This window comes from Oryctolagus cuniculus, chromosome 7, assembly GCF_051225735.1.
Source record: "Oryctolagus cuniculus isolate XC-2025 breed Fujian yellow rabbit chromosome 7, ASM5122573v1, whole genome shotgun sequence".
Classification (NCBI taxonomy): Eukaryota; Metazoa; Chordata; class Mammalia; order Lagomorpha; family Leporidae; genus Oryctolagus; species Oryctolagus cuniculus.
Window position 1 is genome coordinate 21878921 of NC_142873.1, and position 24714 is coordinate 21903634.

A 24714-nucleotide genomic window follows, 5' to 3' on the forward strand; every position below is an offset into this window, starting at 1 on the left:
GTCTTCCATCCATTGTTCACTCCCCAAATGGCCGCAACAGCCAGAGCTGGGCTGATCTGAAGCCAGGAACCAGGAGCTTCCTCCGGGTCTCCCACATGGGTGCAGGGACCCAAGGACTTGGGCCATCTTCTTCTGCTATCTCAGGTCATAGCAGAGAGCTGGATTGGAAGTAGAGCAGCTGGGACTCGAACCAGCGCTCACATGGAATGCCAGCTTTACCTGCTATGCCACAGAGCCAGCCCCGTATATAAAACTTTTGAGGCCTGCACCATGGCTCACTTGGTTAATCCTCCGCCTGCAGCGCTGGCATCCCATATGGGCGCCGGTTTCTAGTCCCGGTTGCTCCTCTTCCAGTCCAGCTCTCTGCTTTGGCCCCGGGAAGGCAGTGGAGGATGGCCCAAGTGCTTGGGCCCTGCACCCACGTGGGAGACCAGGAAGAAGCACCTGGCTCCGGGCTTTGGGTCGGCGCAGCGCGCCGGCCGTAGCAGCCATTTGGGAGGTGAACCAACGGAAGGAAGACATTTCTCTGTCTGTCTGTCTCTCTCTCTCTGCCTGTCAAAAAACAAAAAACTTTGAGAGGCAGAGACTGACAGAGTGAGCACTCCCACCTATTGGTTCATTCCCCAGAGAGAGAGAGACAGACAAGCAGAGCTTCCATCCATTGGTTCATTCTTCAAATGCCTGTAACAGCAGGGCCTGAAACTAGGAGCCTAGAATGCAATCCAGATCTCTCATGTGGACAATAGAAACCCAATTGCTTCAGCCATCACTGCTGACTCCTGGGGTCTGCATTGGTGGGAAGCTGGAGCAGGAAACTGAATCCAAGTACTGTAAAATGGGATGCCGGTATCTTAATTGCTAGGACAAATACCTGCTTCCAATTTGTGCATTTCAAAAAAAAATCATTGTCCATTATAACTTATTACTGTGATTTATTACTGATATTTGTAGATGTCTAATAAAACAGCAATCACAGATACTGAGAATGGTGTTGTGGAAGAGAGTTTAAGAACCATCCCTTCCAGAATTTTGTAACCATTTTATATCAGTTCTTTAACCTCAAAAAAAATTTGTTTTAAGGATTTGTTTATTTATTTGAAAGGCAGAGTGACAGAAAGAGAGACATACACAGAAAAAGATTTTCCATGTGCTGGTTCACTCCCCAGATGCCCACAACAGCCAGGTCTAGACCAAGCCAAAGCCAGGAAATGGACTCCGGGTCTCCCACATGAGTGGCAGGGCCCCAAGCACTTGGGCCTTCTTCCACAGGCCTTCCTTTGTTATCAGGGAGCGGAAGCAGCCAGGACTCAAAACGGCCCTCCTGTAAGGGATGCAGCATCAGAAGAGGCCGTTTAACCTCCTGCACCACAACACCCACCCGTAGTCCCCAGATTCTGAGTGGGAAGAATCAGGTTCTGTTAGTAGACGATCACTACTTAGCTTATTGTATCCAAAGGATTCTATGTATTTCATCTTCTTGGGAGAATCTGCTAGCCATCCCCAGTTTGATGAGATATCCATTTAGCCTGAGGCTCTTAATTGTTATTCATGAGAAAACTACAGCCCAAAAGGAAGAGTAACTTATCCAAATTTGGGATCCATGTTTCTTTTCTCTGTATCTTACAGCCAAGAATTTCCACATTTCTTACTAGGGACCACCAGTGCTTTGCCACAGCTGTGTAAGGCAGTTTCTTAGGTCTGTTTACTTGGTGACTAGGATTTCACGGGACCCTGAATCCCATGTCACCGGGTTTGTGGAGCTCTGGAAGCTGTTCATAGGCCTCCCGCCACTTGAGCGCATGCTCGGTGCTGGTGGAGATGCTAACGGCAGATTGACGGCGCTGTTCTGTGACTCAGCCTGAGGTCTCGCCGTTGCAAACTTCAGCTCTTAGATTAGCCAAGAGGGACTTTTCACATTATTAGTTAAAAAGAATAATGCCATATGAAGCCATAGTGACCAGGCTTTTGTCCATCTTTCCACTACAAGCAGCAGCCACTGGATAGCTGTTTCAGTCACTGCATGCAGGTGTTGCAGGTGTACCTGCACCATTCATCCTGTTTCAAGCCTTAGGTGTTTTCCCTTAGCCTCAGGTAATCTGTAATTTTGCAAAGGTAATAGTAATCTTCTGTCTTGTGTTCTGTTACAATCTGAACGTCTTTCCCTTTGGCAGGTCTTTAAACTTGATGCCAAAACTTTGGTCCGAAGGAAAAAATGTCATTTAAATTACTTTATATTTTAACATGTATTACATTTTTTCCTCTTTTCCCCTGAACTAGTTAATTTGCTCCTTCCATCGTTACTGATGCCCAGAGTATCGTTCCTGCTGAGATCACTGATACAGCTGGGTTGGTACAGGAAGCCCCAGCAGTGGATTTGCACACTCTGACATGTGGGTTTACTCTTCTTTCAGGATACAGGATCATTGTGGTGACAGGGACAGTCCTGACAGTTTTGTTCCCTCGTCCTCTCCTGAGAGTGTGGTTGGCGTAGAAGTGAGCAGGTATCCAGATCTGTCACTGGTCAAAGAGGAGCCTCCAGAGCCAGTACCGTCCCCCATCATTCCAATTCTTCCTAGCACTGCCGGGAAAAGTAAGCAGGATATTTAGCTTGCTATCTCTTTACAGTGTGCCAATTACTGATGTAAATATTTGACTTGGAAAAGCCACTAACACTACTTCTTCCCTATCTTTCCTTTTTTTCTAAGGTTCAGAGTCAAGAAAGAATGACATCAAAACTGAGCCAGGCACTTTATTTTTCACATCACCTTTTGGTGCATCCTCAAATGGTCCCAGATCGGGTCTCATATCTGTAGCAATTACTCTGCACCCTTCAGCTGCTGAGGTAAAAGAGGAATTATTTTGTAATACTATAAACTGTGTCCTCCTTTTTAAAGATACTTAAGGTAGCTTACAAGGATATGTGTAAGAGGATCGGTTAGGATAAATGGTCAAAGTCATCGAGGCTGCTTTTGAGCACTATAAGTATTAAGTTAATCTCAGGCTACATGAAGGCAGATAGTGAAGTTAGAGTGCACAATTTGTTATTAGAGAATGGATACTTGAGAAACCTTTTCATAACTGTTTACGCTGTAGAAGATTAATGAAGAACCTTTATCAACAAGGAGAGTTCTATAGAAGCAGTAGAACGTTTTCAGGTAGTGGCTGTTTATATCCAACACTAAAATTGTGGATTTTTAAACTCTGAATTCTGCAGTGAGTGATATTTCACTGGAGACCAAACTCGTAGTCCAATGACTTGCCATTTTGATTGTCAGATGTCACTGTAGGGTGGACAATTTCACATAGAACCCCTTGAAGTTCATTTTCTGAGCAGCTCTGGAAGATGACAGGATTTATTAGCTCATCCCTTGTAGTTGTGTCTGTCCCTTACACTTGTCAGGTGTTAAGAAAACTAAAATAGCTTAATGTATTCCCAAATAATTAATATTAATTCGAGTTTCTTTAAGAAGTTTTCTGTTCATGAAAGCTTTGTCGGCTCACTGTTCCCTTTTGGTTGGTAACACAGCATTTGCACTTTGTTTTAGAACATTAGCAGTGTTGTGGCTGCATTTTCCGATCTTCTTCACGTCCGAATTCCTAACAGCTATGAAGTTAGTAATGCTCCAGATGTTCCTTCCATGGGTTTGGTCAGTAGCCACAGAGTAAACCCAGGTTTGGAGTATCGACAGCATTTACTGCTTCGTGGGCCTCCACCAGGATCTGCAAACCCTCCCAGACTGGCAAGCTCCCACCGGCTGAAGCAGCCGAATGTGCCCTTTCCTCCAACGAGCAACGGTGAGCTTGTGAGCTTTCTGCTAACTCCCAGTGCCCTCTTGCGTCAAAAATTAAGATTATTCTTTTTCAAATCTCAATATTTGATTCATGACAATAACATGTTGATATGTAGTCCTTACTTTGCTGTTTCTCTGGTGTGATTTGACCTTTACTGCATTAGCATGTGAATTATATATCATTGCTGACAACCAGGACGTGTTGCTTAGACAGAGAAAGCATGTTACTTGATAACCCTTGGGTACCTTTTGTTTATATTCCCAAACCCTCATCCACTACTCTGCTTGTTGCCCACGGTACAGGCAAGGCTAGTGATTTGCCAGGGTTTCTGTTTTCCTGTTCTCTGCGTTCCGTCACCACTTGCCTGTTTTGCCTCTGCAGCACCTCCCCAAGATCTTCCCTACCCACAAGGGTGTTTCACCCATCCCTGTGAACAGCAGCACACTGGTCCCTCCCAACAGCACTTTGCTGTCTGTCTCTGGTGTTGGTGTTAGCATGTGCTTGCTGGGCCCCAGTTCCTCAGCATCACTCACTGTTTCCGTGTGCTCTGGCTTCTGTCCTCATCTCCAGTAGTTTCTCTGTTCTCACTGTGGAACTCTTTCTGGAAGTCTGTGTTGGATCTCTGAGCTCTGCCTCCAGGTGCTTCTGTCACTGCTGTTCTTCCTGAGTAGTGCTGTCCCCGTGGGTCCCAGGCCTGCGTACCCGCGCGTCCTTATTTCTCATTGACGCTGCAAGTCACACTTATAAGACTGTTCTATATCCTTATCTTTCATTAAGCATTTTAGTATCATCTTAACCCTCAAGCACCAGCAATATCTCCGTCCCTCTCTGACTCACTTTGTGTGAGTATTTTGGTTACTTGGCTTTGTTAGAAACTTGCATACTATCAGTGTTCTGCCAGCTGCTTGATGTTTTTTAATTTGTGCCCACGTCATACAATAGATGCCTTATAAACATTGCTTAGAAAATGAAGTTTTTGTTAAAGAATGCAGAGTTAATGAACCATGCTGTGATAACGGTGTAATTTCACACCATGTCCCCCCACGATTGTTGGTCAGGTTACTAACCACGTTGGTTGCCTTTAGGTCTTCCTGGATATAAGGAGCCCAGTCGTGGTCTTGCAGACAGTGCGGCACTCAGACCACAGTGGTGCTGTCACTGTAAAGTGGTCGTTCTTGGAAGTGGTGTGCGGAAATCTTTGAAAGATGTGACTCTGGCAAACAAGGTACTTCCCTGTTCTTTCCATGACTCCACCCCGTGTCCAGTGACCATGTGCTTGACCACATCTGCTTCTGCACCAGGCAGGGCTCCACGTCACGGCAGCATGACAGGATGCACTCCTCGCAGGAGCATCCACGTGCATGTGGATGGGCTCTAACACGGATAGCTGTATCAGACTGGGAACAGTGAATATTATGAAGGCCACGTAGTTACTTTCATTTTTTAAAGATGTATTTATTTGAAAGGCAGAGAATGAGAAAGAGCATTCATCTATTTGTTCGCTCCCCAAATGCTCTCAACAAGCAGGGCTGTGCACGGCCAAAACCTGGAGCCAGGAACTCTGAGTCTGCGATGTAGGCAAGGACCCAAATACCAAATACCCAGGCCATTACCTGCTGCCTGCCCAGGTGTGTCAGTAGGAAGCTGGATTGGAAGCAGAGGAGCCAGGACTAGAACCAAAACAGCACGCCAGTGTGGGTGCACAGTCCCGCGCAGCAGTTTAACCCACTGTGCCACAACACCTTTCACCCTAGTCGAGCATATGTTAAAATGGAGTGATAGATGGGTAGTACAAGCTGTTTCTGTACATTTATTTTTCCTATGGCTCAATTACTAAATGCTGAATTCAAGAGAGCTTCAAAAAGTTGCTAGAAAAATGTAGTTATAAGGTAAGATTATTTTGATGTAAAATGTTTTAGAAACCCATGCATAGTTTTTTCATAATAATGTATTTTCCATGAACTTCTTGAAGCTTCTTGGACTTAAGATAGCTATGTTTTACTTTTTAGATATATTATATTTTGACTTACTGAGATGCCCTCGTTTCTCTTTGACTTTCAGGATTCCCGAGAAAGCTCCAAGAGAGGGGAGAAGGACATTGTCTTTTGTAGTAATAACTGCTTTATTCTCTATTCATCAACTGCAAAAGCAAAAAACTCAGAAAGCAAGGTAAAATTAGGACAGTCTCAACTAGTAAACAATATGTAATGAGTGGTTTCTGTATTCTGGGCATACATTATTAAATAAAACAGATGTGTCCCACCTTTACAGAACTCTGCACAGGAGGTCTTAAACAGTGCTAACCAAGATGAGAGAGTTTAAAAACAGTCATGGTCTGTGTTGCTATCTAAAATTATAAATACATTATTTGCCAAAAGGGAGAAAATCAAATTATATTTTGAAAGTTTAGCATTAAATAGAACACTAATACTGAAGTCTCTAATTTAACTAATTACAAATATCTCAACATTTAAAATTGCCATTATAAAAAAGATGTATTTATTTGAGAGACAGAGTGACAGAGGGAGAGAGCAGGGTTGGGAAGAGGGGCAGATAGAGATCTTGTACCCGCTGGTTCACTCCTGAGATGGCCTCAGCAGCCACAGGACTAGGTCAGGCTGAGGCCTGGAACTCTGAGCTGGTCTCCCACATGGGTGGCAAGGGCTCAAGTGCTGGAGCTGTATCTTCTGCTGCCTCCCCGGGTGTGTTAGCAGGAAATGGCATCTGAAGTGGAGCAGCCAGGACTCTAACAAGCACTCTGATACAAGATGCTAGAATGGCAAGTGGTAGCTTAACCCACTGTGCCACAATGCCGGCCCGCTTTTATGGATCTTACCACAATGAGAAAACCTGTTCAGAAATAAAACTTAAGCCTATTCATGCATTTTGAGAGAAAGTATTTTTGTTCATACCATTCTGTACTTGATGTTATGTAGCTTAATTGTATGTGTGCATTTGTACAAATATATTTCTATATATAGCTGTTTAAAGGAAACTTGTTTCTTGTCAAATAATACTGCCAGCCATTTCTCCCTGTAATATGTCTCTCAGAAGAATGTTCTGGCAACTCTTACTTTTTAATTGGCAGTAGTCCCCAGTATAAAAATCCAGACCATATGACAAATAAACTTAGGCTTTGAATTAAAATACGTCAATCTAGGTGAGAGGAGGAATGTTTGTTAGTTTTTCCCTACCAGATACTTTAGATTAGTGTGCAGTTCCTTCCCATTTTTGCATTTGTATGATGCTCGTCTCTTGTCTGAGAAGAGGGTTTGGTGTTGATTAGCTTATGCTGCTGTGTGCTGTGACTGAGAGAAGCTGCCAGGGCTTTTCCCTTAGCTCAGCTCTCAGCAGCTGGAAGGGATCTGAGGAGCCCCCGAGTTGGTTGGTTGGTTTGTTGACAGGAACTGAAGAGTAGAGGTTAGCTCTTCTGAGGTAATATTGCAACATTCCTATTTCATTCAACAGAAATCAGTGTTTCTTTGTACAAATGAGCTCTTTAAAAATTTATTTATCACCTTGTTCTCCCTTGTAAGTGACAGGGGCCCTCCTTTCCCATGTACATTAGCAGGGAGCTGGATTGGAAGTGGGACAGCTGGGACTCAAACTGGCACTCCGATATGGGATCTTGGTGTTGCCGGCAGCAGTTTAACCTAGTGCGCCACATCAGCAGCCCTCAAGTTGGCTCTTCCGACGCTCTTGACTTTCCTGGCTTTAAGCTAGAAAGGGAGGTGTCCAAGAAAGTTTTAAGTGCAGAATATCTGCACTCGCATGGGAGACCAGGAGAAGCACCTGGCTCCTGGCTGCGGATTAGCGCGGTGCGCTGGCTGCAGCGGCCACTGGGGGGTGAACCAACAGAAGGAAGACCTTTCTCTCTGTCTCTCTCTCACTGTCACTCTGCCTGTCCAAAAAAAAAAAAAAAAGGCAGAATATTCTGCTGAGTTATGGCTTTGTAGAAACTACCCTGCCCTTGTCAGCTCCATCAATTCTTACACAGAAACGACTTCTGCTCTGCATGACACCGTACCACTTAGTGCCCCTTTTCTTCACCCCTCAGCTCACATACCTTTATTCAGCTGTGTTGCGTGGCTTATTGTTTTAATAAGAATTGTTCTTGGGGCTGGTGCTGTGGTGTAGTGGGTAAAACCTGCAGTGCCAATATCGCACATGGGTGCCGGTTCAAGTCCCATCTGCTCCACTTCCAATCCAGCTCTCTGCTATGGCCTGGGAAGCAGTAGAAGATGACCCAAGTCCTTGGGCCCTTGTACCTATGTGGGAGACCTGGAAGAGGTTCCTTGCTCCTGGCTTCAGATTGGCCCAACTCCCGCCGTTGCGGCCATTTGGGGAGTGAACCAGTGGATGGAAGACCTCTCTCTGTCTGCCTCTGCCTCTGCCTCTGCCTTTCTGTAACTCTGCCTTTCAAATAAATAATTCTTTAAAACAGAAAACAAAAGAAAGAAAACCTGTTCATAGGGCTTCTGAGTTACTCTTCTTGTTGATGATTTCTTTTTATTGCCCAGGAAGCCATTCCTTCATTGCCACAGTCACCTATGAGAGAAACACCTTCCAAAGCATTTCATCAGTACAGTAACAACATCTCCACTTTAGATGTGCATTGTCTCCCACAGCTGCAAGACAGAGCTTCTCCCCCTGCATCACCTCCCATCATGTTCCCTCCTGCCTTTGAAGCAGCCAAAGTAGAGGCCAAGCCAGATGAGCTTAAGGTAACAGTGAAGTTAAAACCGCGTCTAAGAACTGTCCATGGTGGATTTGAAGATTGTAGGCCATTAAATAAAAAATGGAGGGGCATGAAATGGAAGAAATGGAGCATTCATATTGTAATTCCCAAGGGGACATTTAAACCTCCGTGTGAGGAAGAAATCGATGAATTTCTGAAGAAATTGGGCACTTCCCTGAAGCCTGATCCTGTGCCTAAAGACTATCGGAAGTGTTGCTTCTGTCATGAAGAAGGTGATGGGTTGACAGATGGACCAGCAAGGCTGCTCAACCTTGATTTGGATCTATGGGTCCACTTGAATTGTGCTCTGTGGTCCACGGAGGTCTATGAGACTCAGGCTGGTGCCTTAATAAACGTGGAGCTAGCGCTGAGGAGAGGTCTTCAAATGAAATGTGTCTTCTGTCATAAGACGGGTGCCACCAGCGGATGTCACAGATTTCGATGCACCAACATTTATCACTTTACTTGCGCCATTAAAGCACAATGCATGTTTTTTAAGGACAAAACTATGCTTTGCCCCATGCACAAACCAAAGGGAATTCATGAGCAAGAATTAAGTTATTTTGCAGTCTTCAGGAGGGTCTACGTTCAACGCGATGAGGTGCGGCAGATTGCTAGCATTGTGCAGCGAGGGGAACGTGAGCACACCTTCCGTGTTGGAAGCCTCATTTTCCATACAATCGGCCAGCTGCTTCCCCAACAGATGCAAGCATTCCATTCTGCTAAAGCACTCTTCCCTGTGGGCTATGAAGCTAGCCGCCTGTACTGGAGCACACGCTATGCCAACCGGCGATGCCGCTACCTGTGCTCCATTGAAGAGAAAGACGGGCGCCCTGTGTTTGTCATCAGGATTGTGGAGCAAGGCCATGAAGATCTAGTCCTAAGTGACACCTCACCTAAAGGTACGCTCCGCCAGTTCTGTGCTCTGCAGAGCTGATGTTAGCCTAATGAGTGTTGTGTGTCAGTAGTTCTCTGTTAGGGACAGGTGTTTGGTGTTAGGATACCCAAATCCCATATTGGAGCCCCTGGGTTTGTGTCCTAGCTTTGCTCCCAGTTCTGGCTTCTTGCTGATGTGTACTTTTGGAGGCAGCAGGTGATGGCTACAGTATTTGGGTTCCTGCCCACCATGTGGGAGACCTGGATTGAATGCCTGGTTCAGCCCTGGCTGTTGTAGGCATTGTGGGAGTAAATCAGCAAATGGGAGCTCTGTCTCTTCCTGTCTCTCAAATAAATAATAAATAATTCATATATATATATATATAAGAACTATGATTTAATAAGCAGATTTGTTAGATTATTACACATTGGGTTTTTTTTTGGGAATTAATATTTGAGTGGTTATTCATTTTGCTTGTTCTTGTACTGTATCCTGGTTTTTTTTTGTGTGTAACTTAGTACAAGTTTATCATAAAAAATTTTTTTTGTCTTTATGTAGGTGTTTGGGATAAAATTTTGGAGCCCGTGGCATGTGTAAGAAAAAAATCTGAAATGCTCCAACTTTTTCCAGCATATTTAAAAGGAGAAGATCTGTTTGGCTTAACCGTCTCAGCAGTGGCACGGATAGCTGAATCAGTGAGTGTCTTGATTAAGATCTGAAGTTGGATTTGCTTTTCTAATTCCATGTGACAACTTTAACACCTGCTGTAGTATGGTACTTTTCAGAAAATGCCTTTGCCTACGGACTAAACCTTGTTTCTCTTAAGGAAAATAAGGTATTGGTCATTAATAAAGAGACTTCAGTACATGTCAATGTTCACTCAGTAGGCCGGCGCCGTGGCTCACTAGGCTAATCCTCTGCCTTGCGGCGCCGGCACACCGGGTTCTAGTCCCGGTCGGGGCGCCGGATTCTGTCCCGGTTGCCCCTCTTCCAGGCCAGCTCTCTGCTGTGGCCAGGGAGTGCAGTGGAGGATGGCCCAAGTCCTTGGGCCCTGCACCCCATGGGAAACCAGGAGAAGCACCTGGCTCCTGGCTTCGGATCAGCGCGATGCACCGGCCGCAGCACACCGGCTGCGGCGGCCATTGGAGGGTGAACCAACGGCAAAGGAAGACCTTTCTCTCTGTCTCTCTCTCTCACTATCCACTCTGCCTGTAAAAAAAAAAAAAAATGTTCATTCAGTGAATGTCAGGTTCTTTTCAGGGCTGAAAAGGCAGAGGGAAGGACACCAGCAGTGCGTCCTGTCCTCGTTACGCTGGGCGAGGAATGATTCTAAGTTGGCTTCCAAAGTTCACGTGCACATCAGAGTGCTCGTCCACCCACTTGCTGACCACTGCTGGGTTCTTCCTAGGGACAGTGCCCAGAACAGGAGATGGCAGCAACCCTTGTTGGCAAGACAAGCATGTTTGACAGTTCTTGTAACTGAAACATACCTACATGATATTTCTGGAAAATTTGCATGTATAAGGCATAGTTTTAACAAAAAACTTGATGTATTTTCTTTGGGTAGGCAGAGGAGATGCCCAGAGCCACTGAATAATTAGGCCAGTTACTTCCTTTGGAATAGGTGTACCTAAATGACATGTGTCTTATATTTATGAGTATAGAGAAATAAATTTCATAGAAAAGACTTGTAACATACAAATCATTTTACAATTAAACTTTATTAGGACTACCTATGCTCCTAGGATTCGACACATCCTAGGATATGACCAATAACCTCATCATGTTATATCCAGTTGAAAGGAGTAAGAAATTATTTAAGACTGTTCTCGATTTTTTTATATTCTGTTCAGAGATATAAACTGGCTTAGACCCATAGTTCACACAGCAGTTAAATTGTCACTTGGGGCATCTGCACCCCGTAGCAGAGTGCCTGGTGTGACCTGGCTACTCTGCGTCAGATCCGACTTACTGCTTTTGCAGACCCAGGAGATAGCAAGTGACACCCGGAGTACTTCACCACGTGGGTGATCCTGATTGAATTCCAGTCTCCTGGCTGTTGCCAGCATCTGGGCAGTAAACCAGCAGATCGAAGGTCTCTCCGTCTATGCCTGTGGCTCTATCTCTGTACCCTTCAAATAAAATGAAACTAAGGAAATATTTTTAATTGGCATTAATCCAAGTGAAAATCACCACACTCATGCTTGTGAATGTTGGAATCCTCAGATCCTAAAAGCACACAAGCATATACGTTGGGTTAACCTGTTTCTCCAAGGACATTTCCCAGGTTTACTAAGTTATGGTTTGAAACTGAATTCATATACTGTTAAATAGATGTGAGTGTAGGCTGATCATGTTGACTAACAGAAAAGAACATCTTGATGCCAGGGGAAGCATTTACAGGTCTTGTTAATCCTCTTGGCAAGCTGGAGGTTCTCTGTGGTCCTGATGGAAAGGTTACCTTCTGCCTTTTTGCCTCCTTTCAGCTCCCTGGGGTTGAGGCGTGTGAAAACTACACCTTCCGATACGGCCGAAATCCGCTCATGGAGCTCCCGCTTGCCGTTAACCCCACAGGTTGTGCCCGTTCCGAACCTAAAATGAGTGCGCATGTCAAGAGGTTTGTGTTAAGGTATTTTGTTTTAACTTCACATAGTACAGCCCAGGGTTTCTAGGCGTATTAGTGTTCTTTGTGCTTGACTTGTCCGCTGCTTACAAACCCTGCCGTCTCTGGCTGTGTATGTGCCTGACCACCTCAGAGAGCGCCGTGTGTCTCTGCGGGGCAGCTTTCGCGTGTGCTTCTGTGGGAAGGATGTGCACTGGCGCGGCCGTGCGCGGCAGTCAGAGGTGTCTCCAGTTCTCCTTTCTCTCTGTCCTGCACCGTCGCCGCAGGCCGCACACGCTGAACAGCACCAGCGCCTCGAAGTCGTTCCAGAGCACCGTCACGGGGGAGCTGAGCGCGCCCTACAGCAAGCAGTTTGTTCACTCCAAGTCGTCGCAGTACCGGAAAATGAAGACCGAGTGGAAGTCCAACGTGTATCTGGCCCGCTCTCGGATTCAGGTGAAGAAGCGCGTGGTGGTAGGGAAGCTGAGAGAGAGAGCTAGAAATCCGAACATGCTGGTTCCCAGATCCCGTACGTGAGAGAGGATCCCCCGTGCTGCAGGGGTGGCAGCCCTCTTCAGGGCGCTGTCACGTCTCGTCAGTTTGGGCGTTAGCAGTGGAGCCGCTTACTCTCGGAGCACGGTGCTCTGTTGCTCCCAGATGGAAATGAGGCCTTGGGGATCTACATCTTTCAGTCTTGATGAGCACTCTTGGGAAGGTGCTAGCATTGCACCTTCACTCACTATTTGTGGAGAGTTCAGGGAAATTGTTTCAAGCACCTGGGAAAAGTACAAATAAAAATCTTTTTTTTGTTTAAGATTTACTATTTATTTAAAAGGCAGTCTTAGAAAGGGAGCAAGCGAGCTTCCATCTACTGGTTCACTCCTCAAATGGCCACATGTAAGCCAGGAGCTTCATCCAGGTCTCCTGCATGGATGCACAGGCTGCCCAAGTGCCTGGGCCATCCTGTGCTGCTTTCCCAGCCACATTAGCAGGGAGCTGGATTGGAAGTTTGGTAGTCAGGACTCCAGCTGGCACCCTTATGGGTTGCTGGAACTGCAGGCAATGGCTTAACCTGCTGTGTCACAGTGCAGGCCCCAAATAAAAATATTTTCAAAAAGTATCCCAATCTTCCAGTCCAGCTCTCTGCTGTGGCTCAGGAGGGCAGCGGAGGATGGCCCAAGTGCAAGGTCCCTGCACCCTCATAGAAGACCAGGAGAGGCACCTGGCTCCTGGCTTCGAATCAGCGCGGTGCGCCAGCTGCAGCAGCCAGTGGGGAGTGAACCAATGGAAAAGGAAGACCTTTCTCTCTGTCTCTCTGTCCACTCTGCCTGTCAAAAAAAAAAAAAAAAAAGTCCAGGGGCTAGCACTGTGGCATAGTGCATAAAGCCACCACCTGCAGTGCTGGCATCCTGTATGGTACCCATTCACATCCTGGCTGCTCCACTTCTGATCCAGCTCTCTGCTATGGCCTGGGAAAGCAGTGGGAGATGGCCCAAGTCCTTGGGCCCCTGCACCTGCATGGGAGACCTGGAGGAAGCACCCGGCTCCTGGCTTCGGATTGGTGCGGCGCCGGCCATAGTGGCCATTAGGGGAGTGAACCAATGGAAGGAAAACCTTTCTGTCTGTCTCTCTGTCTATAACTCTACCTGTCAAAAAAAAAAAAAAAAAGTACCCCAATTTTGGAAACTTCCATACATTTTAGAAGCTAACTTTTCATAAAATCATTACATAGTTTTGATAGACTGTAGAATATCATCAAGTAAGGCATCCTTAGACTAAGAAATTAAATTTACATCGACAGTCCATACGGGCTGAGCTGGAACCTGAATAACCAAGTGTGTATTCGGCACTCGGCATCTCTCCTTGGATGTCCCGGAATGGAATTATAATACTCTCATTTCGTCGGACTTCTCCAGTCTTTGAGCCTGATCATCCTCAAGGTTTTCTTGCATTCCTGAATGATAGCGCTATTATTCTCATTGTTCTCATGTTAAAACCCCTAGATCCAAACCATCATCATGTGCTGTTGATTTTTTTTTGTTTGTCTTTTAAAGATTTGTTTATTTGAAAATCAGAGTTAGAGAGAGAAAGAGAGAAACCGACCTTCTATCCCCCGATTTACCTCCCAGATGACCGTAACAACCAGGGCTGTGTCAGGCTGAAGCCGGGAGCCAGGAGCTTCAACTGGGTCTCCCACATGGGGAGCAGGGTCCCAAGCTCGGGCCATTTTTCACTTCCTTTCCCAGGCTATTGGGGAGCTGGATAGAAAGTGGAGCAGCCAGGACACTAATCAGCACCCATGATAGGATGCCAGCATTGTAGGCAGCAGATTTACCTGCTGTGCCACAATGCCAACCGATTCTTTCTTCCTCCCAAAGGCTCTCTAAAATCCAGTATTAGGCTCCCACTCCCTTTTTAACGTATATCTCATTGTCTATGTAATCATTGAAGACCTGGCAATCTCCTTCCCTCCAGTTGCTTTTCAGAAGCTAGTATAATTGCTTCAAAGTATAGATTGGGTCAAAGTTTCATTGCTGAGTCATTCATTTGCAGATTCTCGAAACCTTTTTCTTTTCTCTTTCTTTCTTTCTTTCATTTGAAAATCAGAGGGAGAGACAGATCTTCCATCCCTTCCATCTGCTGGTTCACTTTCCAGATGTCCACAACAGCCAGGGCTGGGCCAGGCTGAAACCAGAAGCCAGGAGCTTCCTCCAGGTCTCCCACATGTGTGGCAAGGGCCCAGACACTTGGGCTGTCTTCTGCTGCTTTTCCCCAGCACACCAGCAGGGAGCTGGATCGAATGTGGAGGAACCGGGACTCCAAACGGTGTCCATATGCGATGCCAGTTTTGCAGGTGGCAGCTTAACCCACTGTGCCACAGTGCTGGCTCCAAACCTTTTACTTCTTCACTAGAAGTGTTTAGGATCTTCTATTTTTGATACTTGGGTATTTCTTAAAAATAGACCTAAGTTAAGGTCTTTGTAGTTACTGGTTTCCTCACTTGATGAGCCACTTTCAGTCTGGGAAATTGTGTTTTATGTTTGTTCTTTCACAAGTTCCTCCTGTTTTATGCCTATTTGCTCCCATAAGCAAATTCTGGACCCTGAGAACTGGGACGTCCCAGTGTGGACCCTAGCCTAGCAGGAGTAGCCTCACCTGGGAATATTAAGGCTTGCAGATTCAGGGCCTCCCGCCCAGCCTTATTGAGTCCAGCTCTGGGGAGCCCCCTGTGACCTAATGCGCGCCAGAGTATCTGCCTTCTCTGAGCACTGTTCCTCCCATCTCTGTCCTGGGACTGCTCCACTTCTCGGCTCGTCTTTCTTATGCGTTAAGGAAAATCACCTAAGAACCCTTTCTAGTTTTGATCTTTTGTTTGATATCTTATTTTCCCACTAGGAATACCTCATCTCTCCTTCCTGTCTACCTGTTATCTCTGGTTCTGCGAGCAATTTAATGCTCCCTCTTTCTCCTTTAAGCTGTAGTCTCCAATTTAAATGTTTTGAGATAGTTAAATCATTCTTGTTCCCATTTTTGTTTCTGATTCCTTAATGTGATTTTGGTGGGAGCCTGACTATGTGTGTTCAGCTTGCCATCTTTAACCTGAAACAATTTTTTAAAAGATTTATTATTTGAAAGGCAAGGTTACAAAGAGAGAGAGAGAACTTGGGCCACCTTCTGCTTTCCCAGGCCATAGCATAGAGCTGGATCGGAAGTGGAGTAGCCGGGACTTGAACCGGTGCACATATGGGATGCCAGCACTGCAGGCAGCGGCTTTACCTGCTATGCCAGAGTGCCGGCCCCCTGAAACATTTTTGAGAGTTCTCGGTGGGTTTTTTGTTGTCTCTTTTTCCCTCCTGATCTGCCGGCCTCTCTACGTCCATCTCCTAGGTAGGTCATATTTTATAAATGGAGTGAATAATGGTGCATATACTTTTCTCCATCTTTCTTTTCTCACTAATACCAGCACTCCTAGACGAGTGAAGTAGCTCAGTTTCATTCTCTTTAATGACCATGTCTTCTTCCATTCCACTACTGTTTTATTTTGGACAGGGGCCCACCATTTGCTGTTGCTTTCCCAGGTGCATTAGCAAGGAGCTGGCTTGGGAGTGGCGAAGCTGAGACTCAAACTGGCACTCTTGAGTGGGACACTGGTGTTCTAGGTGGCAGCTTAGCCCACTGTGCGCAGTGCTTGTCCCACAACATAACCTTTGCATTCAGTTTCCCATGAACATTTTGAAGTGCCATCTTATCCATAGTGTCTTTAACTTTTTTCCTTGTACAAATTTTATTTTTTAAGACAGTAGCGTGAGCTACTGAGTGAAAGACAGGTTTCAACATCTGCTGGTTCACTCCCCAGATGGCTGCGACAGCTGGGGCTGTCCCAGTTTGGAGCCAGGGGCTTCTACTGCGTCTCCAAGGATGTGGGCCCTCCTGCACTGCTTTCCCAGGAGCAACGGCAGGGCGCTGGATTGGAAGTGGAGCAGCCGGGACTTGGGACTCAACCCGGCGCCCATGAGGGATGCTGGAGTTGCAGGTGGAGGCTGCATCTCCGCGCTGGCCCCCGTTTCGATGTTTTAGCCAGTTAAAATTTCTACACATTCCTTGCTCGGGCTCATAACTGTGTATTAGGAGAAAAAATGGTTTGCTTTGCCCAAGACCCTCATTTGTTTACAGTTTTCCTGATAATTAGAGCAAAGTAGTAACTTCCTTGTTTCTTCCGTTGTCTTGGCTCCCATGAAGCTTTGGAGCCCAATCTGAAAGTGTTTACAATATTAGTAATTCTTCATAGTAAGCTCTGTTTCTGTTTATGTTAAGTGTATCATTATGCTAGTAGAATAATAAATACTACAAGTCATTAGCTGAAGTATTAATCTTTAGGAACTCAGTAGGATGTTACTTGAAAGATAAAGATAGCGTAATAGAAAAATTGGACATACAATCAACAGTATCACTCTGTAGACTGTTTTAGTCTATTTTTGTTGCTATAACAGAATACCACAGACAGCAATTTATAAACAGTCAAATGGGACTCACTATTCTGGAGACTAGAGAGTCCCAAGATTGAGGGCGCACATTTGGTGAGGGCCTTCTTGGCTGTCCTGTCCCATGTGGAAGGCAGAAAAGCAAGGGAGGGGAAGGAGGCCAAGTCATCCTTTTTTCAGGAACCCACCCCTTTGGTAATCCACTGGCACGAAATGGGATAATGGCATTAATCCATTCACGAGGGCGTAGCTCCCCGGACCTCGGCACCTCTTTTAAAGATCCCGCCTCCCAACACTGTTGCATTTGGGGGATTAAGTTTCCAGCACCCGAACTTTGAGAACACATTCAAGCTGTAGCATAGATATACCCTGAGAATGCACTATGAAAGAAGACACAGGAACAAGGGAATTGTGGTGTGGTGTGAAATGGTATGGTTGTCAAACTTTGGGGCCGGCTCTGTGGCGTTGGTTCATGTCCTGGCTGCTCCACTTCTGATCCAGCTCCCCGCTAATGGCCTGAGAAGGCAGCAGAAGCCGGCCAAGTCATTGGACCCCTCACCCATGTGGGAGACTTGGAAGAAGCTCCTGACTCCTGGCTTAGGATCGGCATAGCACCTGTTGTTGTGGCCATTTGGGGAGTGAACAAGCAGACGGAAGACTTTTCTCCATTCTCTCTCCTCTGAACTCTACCTCTCAAATTAAAAAAAAAAAAAAAAAAGTAATTCCCTCATGTGAAGTTTAAAAAAGATTGTTAAATTTTTAAATTTCAGGAAAGAATGTGAAGTTCATTTGAGTTTATGTGAAACCTTAAGTATGACTTTTGTAAAGACCCAACAGTAACATCCTCGTGTGAAAAGTAGAATGCAGATGTGCTGTCACATGGATTGAAGGCCATGTGCGTGCTTTGTGTTCACAGGGGCTGGGCCTGTATGCTGCTAGAGACATTGAGAAGCACACTATGGTCATTGAGTATATAGGGACTATCATTCGAAATGAAGTGGCCAACAGGAAAGAGAAGCTTTATGAGTCACAGGTATGTGCGACCCTGACCACACTCCGTCCCTGTCCCTGTGCCGTCTGAGCAGCCTGGCAGGCAGGCCAAAGCTGCCGTGCCGTGTTCGCTTGTGAACAGTAGTCGTTTCTGTCCTTCTTCCATTTTTCTCTTGTCTGTTTCATCAGTGTAGTCTCTTTAAACCGGTGCTTTGTTTGCATAGCTGTAACTGAACTGATGGGCCTGGCTTCTCGGACAGCCCGATTCAGTGCTTTCCGTGTGTCCCACGTAAATGGCATCTGGCTGGTTGGTAGAGTGTCCAAGCAAGTGTCATCGGGGCATTCAGCTCATGGCAACTCAGTGTCCGCTTGAAGCTATTTGGATGCACTCATGACTGCCTCCTTCTCTCTAGAATCGCGGCGTGTACATGTTCCGCATGGATAATGACCATGTGATTGATGCAACGCTCACAGGAGGGCCTGCAAGGTAAGGCAGAAAGCAGTCTGATAAACAGCTCTGCTTGGTCGGCCCATGCTAGTGCAGAGAGGATCGCAGCAGAGGAGCAGTGCTCTTACTGTAACCTCGCAGTGAAGAAAGATTCACAGCAAACAAGTTTCAAGAATTGTTATTGGGGCTGGCTTTGTAGCTCAGTGGCTAAAGCCGCTGCCTGCGACACTGGCATCTCATATGGGGGTGCCAGTTCAAGACTTGGCTGCTCCACTTCCGATCCTGCTCCCTGCTAATTTGCATGGGAAAGCAGTGGACGAGAGCCCAAGTGCTTGGGTCTCTGCACCCATGTGGGAGAACCGGAAGAAGCTCTGGGCTTCTGGTTTCAGTCTGGCCCAGCTTGGCTGTTGCAGCCATTTGGAGGGTGAACCAGCAGATGGAAGACTGTGTGTGTGTGTGTGTGTGTGTGTGTATGTGTGTGAGAGAGAGAGAGGGAGAGGGAGAGAGGGAGGGAGGGAGAGAGAGAGAGAGTCCCTGTCCCTCCCTTGCTATAACTCTGCCTTTCAAATAAAAATAAATCTTGAAAAGGAGAATTTGTATTTAAAATTTCTGTTCATACGTGTTCTATTTGTAATGGACAAGTACAAATGTAATTAACAGGAGTTTTTTCAAGGCTTTTAAAGCATCTTCTAGTTGTTTACAATAGTTTCCTGACATGGCTTTCAGATACATCAACCATTCATGTGCGCCTAATTGTGTGGCTGAAGTGGTGACCTTTGAGAGAGGACACAAAATTATCATCAGCTCCAATCGGAGAATCCAAAAAGGAGAAGAGGTAAGAGCGTGAAGACCTGGGTGTCTCACGTGGCCTCCGTGAAGCAGCCACGCCTTCACACTGGCGACTCTGCTCTCGTTCTGGATTGTTCCAGGTCTAGTTTCCTGGATGACACGGGGCTCCTCTTGGTGGGGCAGGTTTTGCTCCCTACCCCCCTTTACCTCTTTCCACGTGGCAGCTCTGACGGTGCTGACTGTCAGCCTTCCTCTTCCACAGGTCAGCACGCCCGTGCCCCTCGCACGGCGTCAGTTCTGGTGTCCCGAGACCTTTCTTTATTCCCGCGCCCAGCTGCAAGTTGGCAGCATACTTGTTTTTAGAGGTCATGGCTGTCGTTGAGCTGTTTGACGAACACGGAGTCACTGCCCCTTCTGGCCTGTGGGAACGGAACCAGTTGCTGTCACTGGAAGGGCCAAAGGTCACAAGTGTGGGGAGCGCTGTGGCTCCAGTCTGCACATAGGCTCACTGACAATACAAGCTTACTCATTCCTCACACCAGTAGGTTTTCACAGTTTAGAATTTTTGCTAGTTTTGTTTTTGCTTTTGTCTTCCAAAGGCTGAGTGCTGAACTTGATATTCGTCTCTTTGGTCTCACAAGACGACTTTGGTTCAGCATGTCACCTGTTAATTATTATCAGCCTTAATTACGCATGTCAGTTTCCCGATTTTGTCTTTCATATATGTGATTGCACCTGGGCGAGTCACCCTCCTTCTGGAGCTGGTGTCTGTGGGAAAGCACCCGATGAGCCACGGTGCTTTCTGGAGGAGACATCCTGTCTGGGGAGCGCGGAGCCCGAGTATCTTGACTGTTGGAGCCCCCAGCCCTTCATGAACATAGCTGTGGGGTTGCACCTGTATTTTTGGTCACCTTTTTGGAATCTCTTTTCTTCAGTCCAGAATTGGGGTCTGACCAGACTTAGGTCCATTCATTGCACATGTCCCAGTAACTACCCAATGAGAGAGCGCAGCATGGCGCCAGTAACCAGCAGGGGGCGCTCTGGGCATTAAGACAGATGGGGCTGATCCCAGGCCCCTGGGCTCTCCTCTTCCTTGAGTATTCTGGAGTGAGTCATTTAACCTCCTTCAGCCTCTGTTTTGTTTTCTATAAAATAGAAAAGTTCCTTGCAAAGCTCCTGCAGGAACCCAGCAGATACCTAATGGAAGGCAGTAGCGTCAGTGCTGGGAATAGTATTCTCAGTAAATGTCTTCTTTCCCTTCTGTGTGCAAAGTCTCTCCAAGCTCTGTCCTAGAGTGTTAAATTAGAAAAGACTCCGTCATTCTGCAGGTCACCTTTCTCAGGGACAGCTTGGGGGCGGGGGGCAGGGGAGGGCTTGGACCATGCAAATCGTCCAGACTCCCAGCCACCTTGAGAGCAGGGTTGCTCTGAGATGTTGAGAATAATTTGGCAGTCCCTAAATACCCAATGAAAGAGGAAAAACAGTGCTAGCTGGGGGCGCCACTCTATCTGCCCAAACATGCATGTCCGACTCAGCAAGCCAGGGGAGGTGGGGGCTTGCTGGGGGCTCTGTCCCCGCAACGCGCCCGTGCACCTGCTGGGACAGCAGTGTGAGAAGTCCTAGCAGCTTTCTCCAGCCCAGGAGACACGGAGCCTGAAAATACCTCCTCTCGCACTTCTTTGGAAAAGTTAGCTTCCTTACTGCTACTTGAGGCCCCTCCCCGCACCCGTGGGCCTCCTGCAGAGATTGGCAGCATTCTGTGTGCTGGGTCTGAAGTAGGAGGGGCTGGTCCTCCTCTCCCCGCCTCTCACGCTCTGTCTTTGCCGCGGGCAGCTCTGCTATGACTACAAGTTTGACTTTGAAGACGACCAGCACAAGATTCCGTGTCACTGCGGAGCGGTGAACTGCCGGAAGTGGATGAACTGAACGCATTCCTTGCCATCTCAGCAGGCGGCTTGTCCCTGGGAAGCGGCGATTCTACACACCATTGGGATCTGCAGACAGGATGCTTTGTTTTCTGTTTTGTGACTTTTTGAAGAACAGCCTCTGGGAGTCCTGGCTGCTTCGGCCCTTCAGGTTAAGGAAGCACTTGGAGAGCTGACCGGGAGTCCTGCAGATGCTGAGGGCGAACGGATACACAATGGTCCAGCACTTTCGCTTGTTTTCTATTTCTTTTCTTTCTTTTTTCTTTTCTTTTCTTTTGTTGTTGTTGTTGTTTTTTTTTTTCCTTGTGGGTGGGTTTGGTTTTGTTTTGTTAATCTCACTGAGGAGAATTTTACTGGGGCACAGAGCCGATGGCTGCCCCGCCCCAGGGCAGGGCCTTCCTATGAATGTAAGACTGAAATCACCAGCGAAAGGGGGTGTCCGGAGTGCTGGCCACGGCCTGTGGAGAAGGGGCAGGCCCTCTGACTTAGAAATGTGTTTAAGTAAAGTAGACACCACTGAACAAGGAATGTACTGAAATGACTTCCTTAGGGATAGAGCTAAGGGATAATAACTTGCACTAAAATACACTTAAATACTTGATTCCATGAGTCAGTTTATTGTAGTTTTTGATTTCTGTAAAATAAGAGAAACTTTTTGTATTTATTATTGAATAAGTGAATGAAGCTATTTTTAAATAAAAGTTAGAAGAAAGCCAAGCTGCTGCTGTTACCTGCAGAACTAACAAACCCTGTTACTTTGTACAAATATGTAAATATTTTGAGAAAAAAATACAGTATAAAAATAGTTATTGACCAAATGCTACCAGGCTCTGCAGCAGCTCGGGTGCTTATAAAATGTTCTTAGGGATGTCACAATATAATTTTTTGTTATTAAATATGCCATTATCATTATGTAATAACCAAAATTTCAACCTAGAGTGTTTGGGGTTTTTTGGAAACTAGAGTCTATTGGGACTTAATTGTTTTATACACCTCACTTCTGACAAAGCAGAGTGTATGCTATGATTACAATTTTTATAGCTGTTTTGGTAATTTAAACTAATTTTTTCATATTATATTGTTGCATCCCTACTTCCTCAGTCAGGTTTTTTGTGCTTACAATTTGTGATAACTGTGAATAACTGCTTACAGACACACCCCATGGAGGCTGAATTTTTCCTTCAGCAGACGTAGTTTTGATTAGAACTTTGTTTCAGACCACAAAGAATCATGTAAACATCCTAGAATCATGTAGCAGGAACTTAAACCTAACTCTTTAGCCTTCTATTTAACACAAAAATTTGAAAAAAGGAAAAAAAAAAAAAAACCGAGAGCGCGAGCGGGCGAGCGATGTGATTGTGCCAGCGGGCAGTAGGGTTTCTGGAAGATGTAATTTTACAATGTGTTTGTATGAACTGTTTGTTTACATTTCTTTAATAAAAGAGACACACTGTTTTGTGTTTGCTTGTAGAAACTTAATCAGCATTTTGAACCAGGTTAGGTTTTTATTTTGTACTTAAAATTCTGGTACTGACCCTTCACAGGCCGAGTGTGAGATGAAGTTTCTGTGTGCACAGTGCACAGTGATGCAGTTCTGAACTCGTAATGTATATGGCATGATGTATTTTTATCTTACAGAATAAATCAATTGTATATATTTTTCTCTTGATAAATAGCTGTATGAAATTTGTTTCTTGAATATTTTTCTTCTCTTGTACAATACTCTGACATCCTACCAGTATTTGTCCTACCGGGTTTTTGTTGTTTTCTGTTCTGTATAATAGTATCTAATGTTGGCAAAAATTGAATTTTTTGAAGTATACAGAGTGTTATGGGTTTTGGAATTTGTGGACACAGATTTAGAAGATCACCATTTACAAATAAAATATTTTACATCTATAAAAGCCGCCTCGAGTGTCTCTCGTTGGCCCCTCTCCCTGCTGGGTCCGGAGTTCTTCCAGAACCTCCCAGTGGACCGCCAAGCGGCTCCGCCTCCCTGGCGCCCCCTCTGGGCTGGGTCGAGGGGGAAGTTGTTTCTGGAGTTTGCCAGGACCAGATGGCGTCCTCCTCGGACCCGTCTGTGTTTAATTGCTGAATTTAGTCTCCTCTTTTTGAGGCTGTTTTCCAGACTTAACTCTGTGTGAGGAAGGTTTTATTTTCATTATATTGAATATATGGAAGATACTCAATTTAAAGGGCGCTAAGAATTGAAACCGCCCGGAATCCCCCTGCAGCTCCTCACTCCATGAAGCCCTAAACAAACAGCTTTTACGTTGCATTGAGCAATTGCCAGGGTAGCCATCAGCTGAAAAAAGAACTCTCACAGTGTTCCCGCGAAGCGCTCCCAGCGGGTGAGCGTGCGGCCTCGGTCAGGGCTGGCTGGCGCCGGCGGAGATCAGACCCAGGAGAGACCCCCGCGCCAGGCAGGGCCACCGTGCACTCGGAGCTGCGCGGACACCAGGCGCTCACTGCCCTGTTGAGGCCAGGAAGCTCATTCTAGCCCTGGTCTTTCCTCCACACCTGCTGCGGGTCTCGGAAGTGGGAGGTGTGTAGGAGGAGACACTGAGGGCCAAGTACCTGTCACTCCAGAAATGGGGGGCGGATGGCTCCTTGTTGAGGCCCTTGCGGTAAATCCTAGTGGTGAAGACAGGGAGCAGTGGCGAGAGCTGGGTGCACCCCCCAGCACCCCGGCCCGACGTTGCCAGTGGGTCAGGTGTACTGGCTGCCTGGAACTTGACCACACGGTCAGCACATTTATTGCCCACCTAAAAGGACGTTCCACAGAGGGCCATGATCCCTGGCATCGCAGCGCTTGCAGGGGCAGAAATGTTCAAACACGGGAGACTAGACGGAAACCCAGTGAGATGTCGAGGCTGTCAGAGCAGATGGCGCTCGCTCAAGTTCAGACGCGGAGGCGGGACGCGGCTGGAGGCTTGCTGGGCAGAGGAGCAGCGGTGTGAAAGACGCGGGAAGGCAAGGGAGCCCGGGGACCAGAGGGACTCGCCGAGGGAGGGAATGCGAGACCCGGCCCGGGTGTGTGTGTGGTGGGGGGATGCTGGGTGGGCTCTGGAGGTGCCTGAACCAGTTGGTGGCTGTGCAGATGGAGAGCATTAGAAGCACACACGAGAGGTTTTGCAGGTTGACCTCTCAACGCATTTTCATTTCAAAACGAAATTTCCTTGTGATGGATCCTGCCCTCTTCTGAGTGGTCAAGTCAAGCAGAAATGCCTTCACAGGCTAGATGTGGTATCCATCGCAACAGATGGCTTTTCTGGCTGTTGTAAAATTTCTGTGACAGCTGACAGGGCTGTCTCCTTTAAAAAAATTCTAACCTGCATTTTGTATACTACCACTATTGCCTATGCCTCTGATTTAATCCTTTTCCTCTAAGGGCTCTACCTCACTTTTTAAAAATTAAAAAAGGGTGGGCCTGTGGCACAGCGGCAGAGTAGCAGCCCCGTTTCTGATTCCAGCTTCCTGCTAATGCGCACCCTGGGAGACAGCCATTAAGTCCCTGCAACCCACGTGGGAGACCTGGACTGAGCGGCCCCTGGCCTTAGCTGTTCTGGTC

At 46.5% G+C, this 24714-nt stretch overlaps 1 protein-coding gene across 36 annotated transcripts in view; it reads left to right on the top strand.

Moving 5' to 3' along the window:
• The window catches only part of KMT2C (lysine methyltransferase 2C), a 291237-nt gene extending 268190 nt beyond the window's left edge, over positions 1-23047 (top strand). For 20 of the 36 annotated variants that reach the window (XM_070077273.2, XM_070077277.2, XM_070077274.2 and 17 more), the window contains 13 exons: positions 2412-2590; positions 2706-2842; positions 3546-3795; positions 4878-5017; positions 5854-5961; positions 8313-9432; positions 9966-10102; positions 11894-12036; positions 12297-12465; positions 17908-18024; positions 18395-18468; positions 19156-19264; positions 21052-23047. In XM_070077273.2, the coding sequence (XP_069933374.2) occupies positions 2412-2590; positions 2706-2842; positions 3546-3795; positions 4878-5017; positions 5854-5961; positions 8313-9432; positions 9966-10102; positions 11894-12036; positions 12297-12465; positions 17908-18024; positions 18395-18468; positions 19156-19264; positions 21052-21144 (2776 nt within the window). In that variant the 3' untranslated portion in view covers positions 21145-23047. The remainder of the gene's footprint in view (positions 1-2411; positions 2591-2705; positions 2843-3545; positions 3796-4877; positions 5018-5853; positions 5962-8312; positions 9433-9965; positions 10103-11893; positions 12037-12296; positions 12466-17907; positions 18025-18394; positions 18469-19155; positions 19265-21051) is intronic. The other 16 variants (XM_089299481.1, XM_089299483.1, XM_089299482.1 and 13 more) reach the window with 5 other exon arrangements.
• Positions 23048-24714: the final 1667 nt, after the last annotated feature.